The sequence below is a fragment of the Pteropus alecto genome, unplaced genomic scaffold, assembly GCF_000325575.1.
Source record: "Pteropus alecto unplaced genomic scaffold, ASM32557v1 scaffold315, whole genome shotgun sequence".
NCBI classification, from domain to species: domain Eukaryota; kingdom Metazoa; phylum Chordata; class Mammalia; order Chiroptera; family Pteropodidae; genus Pteropus; species Pteropus alecto.
The window spans coordinates 1-9,701 of record NW_006436671.1 but is presented as its reverse complement, the minus strand read 5'-3'; the positions used below and the strand labels follow the sequence as shown (position 1 = coordinate 9,701).

At 39.0% G+C, this 9,701-nt stretch overlaps 1 protein-coding gene across 2 annotated transcripts in view; it reads right to left on the bottom strand.

Moving 5' to 3' along the window:
- Window positions 1–1,278, bottom strand: part of SMYD1 (SET and MYND domain containing 1) — a 60,119-nt gene extending 58,841 nt beyond the window's left edge. The window contains exon 1 of one of the 2 annotated variants that reach the window (XM_006913496.1): window positions 1,055–1,278. In XM_006913496.1, the coding sequence (XP_006913558.1) occupies window positions 1,055–1,191 (137 nt within the window). In that variant the 5' untranslated portion in view covers window positions 1,192–1,278. The remainder of the gene's footprint in view (window positions 1–1,054) is intronic. The other variant, XM_015590627.1, reaches the window with a different exon arrangement.
- Window positions 1,279–9,701: the final 8,423 nt, after the last annotated feature.

The following is a 9,701-nucleotide window of genomic DNA, read 5'->3' as shown; positions in this document are numbered from 1 at the left end:
TTGGAGAGCATATTAAAACTGAAAATACCACACCCGATGGCACAGCAATTCCTCTTCGAGCCATACATCCTAGAGAATAATCACACATGTACACAAGTAGACATAGTCAAGGATTTTAATTGCAGAAATGTTTGTTTTTATGAAAAATTGGAACCCACAGTGTCTTTCAATAGGTAAATGGATAAATAAAATTTCACATATTTGTATGGCAGAATATTTACAGTGGTTAAAATTGGCAATCCACATAGCATATGAATCAACATGGATAAATCTATATATGGGTTAAAGAAATAGATATTTGATATTTAAAAGAAGCATCTATAGACTTACAGTTTCATAGGAATAAATATCAAAAATGTTTAGTGAAAAGAGCAAATTCTAGAATCACATCTGAAGGATAACAGCATTTTTCCAAAATAATAATAGACAAACTAGACAGCTTTAAATTTTGATAAGTCCAAATATATATATATGTAATAGAACAAGAACATTCTAGAAGGAAACACATTAAAATCATAACAAGAATTATCCCTGGGAAAAGATAGAGGGGATAGGGATAAGGGATTCTAACACTGTTTGTGATATTCTAATTTTTCAAAGGTAAATACATCCCACTGTTACTTGTGTGTTTATAATTTCTTTTTTAAATTCTTGTCAATTATTTAATCCTCTAATATATTTCTTATATCCAAGAAGTTAAAACATGGAGCCTTCTGTAAGAAAGTGTTTCCTACAGCACCACACACACTTTTCCACTCCTTTCTCTCCACCCTCACCACATCCAGCACTTCCACTCAGCCAATTTCACTGATATTGTGAGAAAGCGCCCCAAAACTTTGGTTACTTTAACAACACTCTTAGGGACCAGAACAAATCACATTGGCAATGACTCTATGTAGAAAGTTATGTCAGAAAACTGGTAGAAATGCCATTTCGTTTAAAATGATCACCTGGATTTTATCCTTGTCCTGATGATTTTGAGAGCAAAGAGTTTTAGATTTTAGCACCAACCAAACCAAAAGGAGAAAAAAAGGCAAGTCCCCACATTTCATACCTGTCAAAAACCACTGCAGAATAAGCCCGCTCAGCGAAGATGATGTCCGCAGCCCAGAACTCCTTAGTGGCCTTCAGACTCCTGCCTTTGCCATCCGAAATGAAGACCTCCACATTCTCCATTCTCCCTATTGTCATCTCATGGTCTTTCAGGCAGCACTGTAGATATTTAACACTGAGCCAAGTTGCTTGTCGTTGCGGCTATTTCAGCACCTTCAGCATCCCAAAGAGCAAGCCTATAAATGGACAAGCCACCTCCCCTTCCCTTCCCCCTCTCGCCACTGGGCCCTCACCTCCCCCCACTGTCACTTTTCCTGGAGGCAGAGGTGGTCAAGCAAGAAGACAACAGTGATGTGGGAAGGGTGTCATTCATCACCCTGCAAAGCTGACAGAGCAAAAACTGACTGCGTGGCTCCGAGATTGGGCCTGAAAATTTGAAAAGTTCCTTTTGAAGAAGTTCAGTCTAAGATGGCAGTGGTGCTCAGCTTTGGTTGGATTAGAGAGCACTTGGTCAATAGGGTATTTTTAGCAGCCAGATGCCTCTGTCAATCCAAAGTAGACAGCTGAAATTGTCTAATAGGAGAGGTGATGCCTGCTGCTCTGGGACTCTTCATCAGTCAGGCTTATACTTTCTCAAGTGAGATGGCCCCTTGTCCCCTTATTCTCTCCCCCAGGGTGGACTATTTTTAGAAAATTAAAAGTGGATTGTAGACACTAAACTATCGCTTTGGCATACACATAACAGTACTATTTAGACTCCAAGGGGCATTCTTCTTCTCCAGTACTACCTGCAGTTCCCAAGGCACCCCACCCCTAAAAATAAAAACCTTCATTTCTATCTTTCTATCAAATCTCCCTTTAACCTGTTATTATTGCCTGGAAAATACCAACATGCCCTGCCTTCTTATGCAGGAGTGAAAACATGGGAGAGATAATTCTAAAATCTCCAGTGAACTAAATACCAACTCTCGCTCAGGTCGAAAAGACACTTGCAGATCTGGAGCTATGGCTTATCTTCAATGTAATATTTTTAGTTTCTGCGATGCATCTATTTATGGGAACCTTGTGCTCTAGATCTCTAAGTATAGTAATTCTCAAGCATTAGCTTCTGAGTCAGATCTGTATTTGAATTCTGAGCCTACTACTACAACTTTGAGATAAAACCTGTAAAACAAGAGTGATAATTTCTACCTCTCTGGATTGTCATGAATATTAAATGAGATAATATGTATAAAGGACATAGTACAGTACTTGGTACTTCATAAAGAACTCATTAAATGATACCTATTTTAGTTTTTAAAAAATTGTTGTCACATTGTCTTCCCAAAACTATCAAGATGTGCTAGAAATTCTAATATGTCTTCAACCAAATTGCATCTCCTGAAATTCTTTGACTCTTAGAAGCAGATCAAATATCCTTTGACATACTATATATCCTGATTTACAGGTCAGAACACATAGCCCCTAGAGCTAAAGAATATCTCAGTGACTCTCAATGTATCCAGAAAAGCAAAAAAACTTAAGACATTTAAAGTTGGGTACCCCAAAAAGTAAACATTACATGCTTCAAAAAATATATATTAAAAGGAGTTATTTAATCCGGGTTAGCTTCAAATAAATGCCTAGACCCATATAGCCTGGCAACTCAGGTCCTTGCAACAACCAGAGCCTTCCCTCAGCCTGGCAGGGATTATGTTACTCTAAACAGTGTACCCCTGAAACAGGTTCAGCCCAAACCAAGGTTGAGGACAAAATCTACCTGTCCTAAGAACGGAAAGAGAGAGAGTATCAAGCCCAATACTTCAGTTCTATCTGTGAGTCTCAACCTTATCAGAACAAGTATTATATTATTAATGCATGATAGACAGGATAATGGCCCCCCAAAGATGTCCAGGTACAAATCCCTAGATCTGTGAATATGTTACCATACATGGTAAAAGGGACTTTTTGATTAAATTAAGGACCTTGAGAAGAGAAGATTATCCTAGATTGTCTAAGTGGGCCCAATGGAATCATAGGAATTTGAATAAGAGGAAGGCAGGGGTGTCAGTATCAGAGAAAGAGGTGTGACAATAAAAGCAAGAGGGTCAGAGTCAGCAAGACATTTGAATATGCTATTATTTCTGGCTTTGAAAATGAAGGAAGGGGCCAAACTATAAGATAATAAATTTGTGTTATTTTAAGCCACTAAATTTGTGGTAATGTTACAGCAGCAACATGAAACTAACACATAAAGTATTATACTTACGTTTCATTATAGTAAATATTATGTAACATCTTTTGCTACTTCAAAATGAAATTCATACATAATATAATCTACTAGTTCATACCTAAAAGACATAAATTACTAACTCCAATTTTCTGAATGTTTGTGTCCCCCACCAAATTCAATAGTTGAAATCCTTCTCCTCCCCGCCAAAAATGATGGTATTAGTACTTTGGAAGGTGCTTAAATTATGAGGGTAGAACCTCATAATCCCATGAATGGGATTAATACCTTATAAAGGAGGCTCTGAAGAGATCCCTAGGTCCTTCTATGAGGACACAATGAGAAGTCTGCAACCTAAAAAATAGCCTTCACCAGATCATGCTGCTGGCACCATGATCAAGAACTTGCAGCTTCCAGAACTGTGAGAAATAAATTTCTGTTGTTTATAAGCTAACTCAGTCTGTGGTGTTTTGTCATTGCCACCTAAATGAACTAAGACACTAATCTAACCTAATAAAAGAGAAATATAATGAAAGTTACTTATAACAAAATTATATATGTTTGTTGTAAATTAAATATAGTGCTCACTATGCCTCTAGCAGGTACAACTACATTAGAAAATATGATAAAGTCAGATGTTTGCTCTTAAGTGGAATCACTGTGATAGTGAGTGCTAAAAATGTAGGTTGAATTTGGAAACACAAATACCACAAGGGCACTGATATCTGTGACATGGTTTTCTGAAATGATGACTGACTCTTAGTCAAGTTCTGAATGAAATGAAGTATAATCTTCCTTCAGTTAACAAGAAGTTATCTTGTTAACTGAAGGAACTGAAGGAAATTCCTGAAAATTTTAGTATATTTTAAAATTTTATAAAAACTACTCTCTAATTAAATATAAAATAGAATTCCAGACTAAGATAATCATAAAAACGGTTTTCACTACCTGAAATGAGCACCTGGATATTTGAGGTTGTGCAGGATGGGCAAAGATTCTACGCTATATCAAGGTGTCCCTTGCTTGGCAAGACATCTGGCATCTCTGTCCAAGATCGAGACTAGAGGTGTTGGCGTTAGCTATCAGGCTGTTGGCTGGTAATGGGAAAAGAGACACAGGGCCTTCCTATGTTGTATCAATACAAATCCTATGTAAAAAGTTTTTGCTCATCTGCCCTTGTTGTCTTCCCACTCCAGTTTTTTCCCCCGCTAGAATACAAATATTTCTTAATGGCCCTGACCAGTTGTACCTCACAATGACTGTGACAACCACATATAGCTCCCCTTACATTTCTAAGATGCCCCCGAAGTGATGGTACTTGCTTCCATTGATAATTGCTGGTCTTAGCCATCAGGAAAAGTACATCGAGAATTTCAAAAGAATTTCTTATTGCCTTGCCGGAGATGGTTAGCCAGAGAAGAAAAAAATCAGGAAGGACATGAGAGCTTTCTTCAATGTCATATACTGATGTATGGAAGAAGTACATTCATTCTGCATTTCTCGTGAGATCAAACTTGGGGCCAGAGTGGAAATAACCATGTGACAATGTGGTATAGTGGTTAAGATTGTAGACTTGAGCTTCATAGCCCTTCACAATCATGTTTCTGTTGAGCCCTTTTCCACTCCAAGAAGAAGGAAACTTTTTCCATCGTTAATGATTTTACTAGCCCTGCAGTGTCTTTCTTTCATGAGTCTGGATAAAGAAGGTGGTAAGGAAGGGAGAAAATGAGATAGCTCAAGCTCAAACTGGTCCAAGAGAAAGGTCTGCGCTGGAAGATTCTAGACAAGGAAATGACAAGGATGACTACTATGGTTCTATCTACCTCGATTTCAGTCGAACTTCTCTCCCACTTCAGTCCCTACACACGTGCAAAGAACATTGCTATGACTACCTAGTACTCCCATACCATAAAGCGAGGCAACTGTTGCAGGGTAATGCTAAGCAAGGTAATGCCAGGTCCCCAGTCATGTACCTCAAAGGTAGAAGAAGGTGACATGAAGAAGCCAAGAGTGGGAGCTGTTTTGGAAAGAGTTATCATTCACAAGGTTTGACACAGACTTCAAGTATCCTCTCACTATAAACTCCACTTGTTAACCTGCATCTTGGGTAGAATATGTTACCAGATTTCACATTGCAGCCTCCAAATCTTTAACCATAGTTTGTACTCATATTGCTGTCTTGGCCCTTTTGAGCAAATAATCTAAGAGGCCTTCAGGGAGTGATTGTGTTCCGTTCAGTTGGACATGTTGCAATTCTGAAAATATATAGAAATAAGTGTTTAAAGCCTGATTTAGTAAATAACAGCCCTTAGAAAGGGAAAAAAAATGGCATAGATAATAGAGGCTTTGTTCATCCCTCTGGCGACCAATCAAAGTTGGGACGGAAACAAGAAGCAGCAGCAAGGAAAAATCACCTGGGATTTAGATGAACAAGCCATACAACTAAGGAGAAGTCCAAGAAATCACCCTGCAATTACAGAAGGTAGGACAGGGCAAGGACGCAGGGCTGCCTGGTCTCGAGCAGCTGAGTGAGACGGAGGTTGTGGCAGTGGCAGACACCTCTTAAAGGGGCCTCATCCGCCAGTAGATTTTCACAGTGACAGACCTGCTCGCTCTGAGCACCAGTGCCAATTAAGCTGTGCACAGAGGGCACCAGGGACTTACAGGCAGACATTATCGGAGTGAAGGCCGAGTAGAAATTCGCTCTGTCCAGAGGTGCCGGCAGTATCCATTGTTCTCTCTTAAGCCCTCCCTCCTCCCAGTGTGTGGACACATCACTGCCATAGCTGGGAAGTCATCAAACCGGATAATAGAGGTCGCTCTGCCCAGAGGATTCCCTGAAACTCTGTCTCCCCCAACTCGCGGCCCCACCTCAGCCACATCCAGGTATATCCTCAGCAAGCGAGGTGCTCCTTGCTGAGCAGCACCTAGACTGACACTGGAGGTAGCTGGCCTCGGTTTCTGGTGTGGCCTTTTGAGGCAACTATAAGCACACCATCTATGGATTGCTTGCTGAATCTTAACAGGTGGCCCTGGAAGAGTAGAGGCTTGGGCTAAATTTGGCCTGCAGCTGAACCCGTCTCAGGACTGTGCCACTGGACACCTACTTCACAAATCCACACTGAGAAGACCGGGAGACTTAGGAGCTTTGCTTAGTACATAGAAACAGATATGGAAAGGCAGCCAAAATGAGAAGACAAAGAAGCAGAAACCATATGAGAGAACAGAACAGAGATCCAGATAGAATGGAGTCAAGTAATCTACCAGATGCAGAGTTCATAACACTGGTCATAAAGATGCTCAGCAAACTTTTGGGAAGTGTAGATAAATTCAGTGAGAACTTCAACAAAGAGATAAAAAACATAAAAATAGAAATGGAAATTATAAAAGAGACCCAGTCAGAAATGGAAAACACATTATCTGAGATGAGAAGTATATTAAATGGAATAAACAAAGGAATAAACAAAGTGAATAAAGAAAAGGATCAAATGTCCTATCTAGAGGACGGGAAAGCCAAGGGCAAGTAATCAGAATGGCAAGAGATAAAATGCCAAGACTATAAAAATAATTTAAGGAGTATATGGGACACTACTAAGGGTCCAAATATCCATCTGATCGGCATAACTGAAGAAAATCAAGATTTTTGAACAGCTGTTTGAAGAAATAATGATGGAAAACTTCTCTAACCTGGTGAAGGAAATGGACATAAAACCCCAGGAAACTCAGAGAATTCCAAAAATCAGGGATCCAAAGAGGCCCACACCAAGACACATCATAATTAAAATGCCAAAGGTTAAATACAAAGAAAGAATATTAAAAGCAGCAAGAGAAAAACAGTTACTTTTAAGGGAACACCCATAAGACCGGCAGCAGATTTCTCAAAAGAAACTATGCAGTACAGAAGGGCTTGGCACAAAATATTCGACAGGATAAAGACCCAGAATCTACAACCGAGGATACTTTATCCAGCAAAGCTATCATTTAGAGTTGAATGACGAATAAAGAGCTTCCCAGACAAAAATAAGCTAAAGAAATTTACCACCACCAAGCCAGTATTACAGGAAATGTTGGAAGGACTTCTTTAAGAAGAAAAAATACAAAAGACTCACTTCAGATTAAAAGACACACATAGACTAAAAGGAAGGGGATGGAAAAAGATATTGCTTTGATGGACTTAGAAGATATTTAAGTCAGACAGAGAAAGATAAACACTATATGATTTCACTTCTATGAGGAATTTAAGGAATAAAAAGAACAAACTAATCAAAAACAGACTCACAAATATAGTGGACAATTTGGTGACAGAGAGGAGAGGGGCTTGGGGGCTGGGAGAATGGGGTGAAGAGTTAAAGAAGCACAAATTAGTAGATGATGGATGGTCATGGGAATAGGGAGCACGACATAGGGAATGCAGTTAGCATTAATACGTTGGCTAGGTGCAGGGTCAGGGGAGGGAGGGAGCAATTGGGGGGATCGTTTTATGAACTATATAGATATCTAACCAATGTACTGTATACTCGAAACTAATTAAAAAAGAAAAAAAAAAGAACAGCCCTTTATCACTGGTTGTGACCTCCGTTGTACCTGGAGCAAAAGTTCATTTAGGCCAGGTTCAACAAGGTTCCTTTGGGCCTTTGAACCAAGTATGGTTTGTACTTTCTTTAACAGTTGGGAGTGGGGTGGGGAATGAAAAGAATATTTTGTGACAAATGAAAATTATATGAAATTCAAATTTTAATGACCATAGATAAAAATTTTATTAAAAACAGCCATACTCACTTGCTTACATATTGTCTATGGCTTCCTTCACACTACAACAGCAGAGTCGAATATTTGCAACAAAGACCATCTGGCCTTTTTCAGAAAATATTTGCCAACCCCTGCTTTATAATAATAATAATAGCTTAATGCCTGGCAATGTTAAATAGGCTAGGAGGAGCTCTCTCCTTCCATATACATTCATCACCCATTCATTTCAAAATCACTGTGAGTGACAAGAGCAAAGAAAAAGTGCTTGTACATATTTAGCACTCACATTCCAGGATGATAGGAGTAGGTTCCCTATTTAATAGTCCATAAAACTTCACTCTCTCTGGTCTCTGCGTTCCTACTAAAATAGCATGCTTGCTTCTATCTTTCCTCCTTTGGCTCCAAGATATTCATAGCTGCCAATTGCTTTTCTCCCAAGAATTCCTAAATTCACTCATTCCACATGCATGTTTCAGCACATGTATCAGGCACTATGTTCAGTGAGTGCCCTGATACGAGGATTAATAAAATACAGGCCCTGTCTTCAAGATACTGGCCATTTAGAGAGGATAATGGAAGAGCATGTGAAAATGGTGAAAGAGATATAGGAGGCAAAGGGGAAAGTGTATCCAGGGAAGGCTTCAGAGAAGAAGTGGTCAACAAAGATAAGCATACATTAATATAAAAATGGCGAGTGATAACATAACAAATAGGAAAGGAATAAATAGTACATATAATAATATTTACGTAAAGTTTTAAATCATGCAAAGCAATACTTCATTTTACTTAGAGATATATACATATGTAGTAGAGGTGTAATGGGAATGAGAAATGCTGAATTCAGGGTAGTATTTACTTCTGAGGAGAGGAGGAGTTTATTAAGAAGTAGGGATGAGGCATTACAGGAAGAGGGAGCAACATATATAACAAGTTGAGTTATGCAATAGCTTGGTATTTACAGGAATCAGTAAAGGTTTAACGTTGCTGGATCATAAAGTGAAAAAAGGATGGAGAGATGAGGGCAAGAGGCGGATAATGAGATCTGGGAGGCGCAAAGAAACCCGGTAGTCCTCATGTTCGACATCTCCAACAGACAATAGGGAGCCAGGAATGACTTCTAGATAGAGCTCTTTGGCGGCAATATGCAGTAGATTGGAGTGGTGAAGTCAGAGGAAGGATATCAATTAGGCAGCTATTACCATGGCTCTAACAAAAGATAATAAGAACCTGAAACTAGCAACGGCAGTGTGACAGGAAAGGATACCCAAGAGTAACTTGTACCGTGCCTCAGAAAACATGCCCATCAACAGGAAAACGGGTATAATATTGTACAACAATGAAACGAATAAATAATACCTAAATACCACAGCTTGGATGAACCTCAAAATGTTAAGTGAAACAGTCCCATAAGACTGCATAAAGACATAAATCTTATGAAATTCAAGAACAATCTAAACTTCTTTTAGCTACATGTATATGTGATAAAGATTTATATATAAGGAAATGATTACTACAAAGCAGGGTAGTGATGTCTTTGGGAGGTGGAGAATAATTTGAGATTTACATTATGTGCGTGCGCGTTTATGGACCTATACATATTTTGATAGAAAGCGAGAGCGAGCAAGAGAAAGATCGTTTATTAACCACTGATGATAGTGTTGTGACCGAAATAACCAGGCCCAACTCAAGT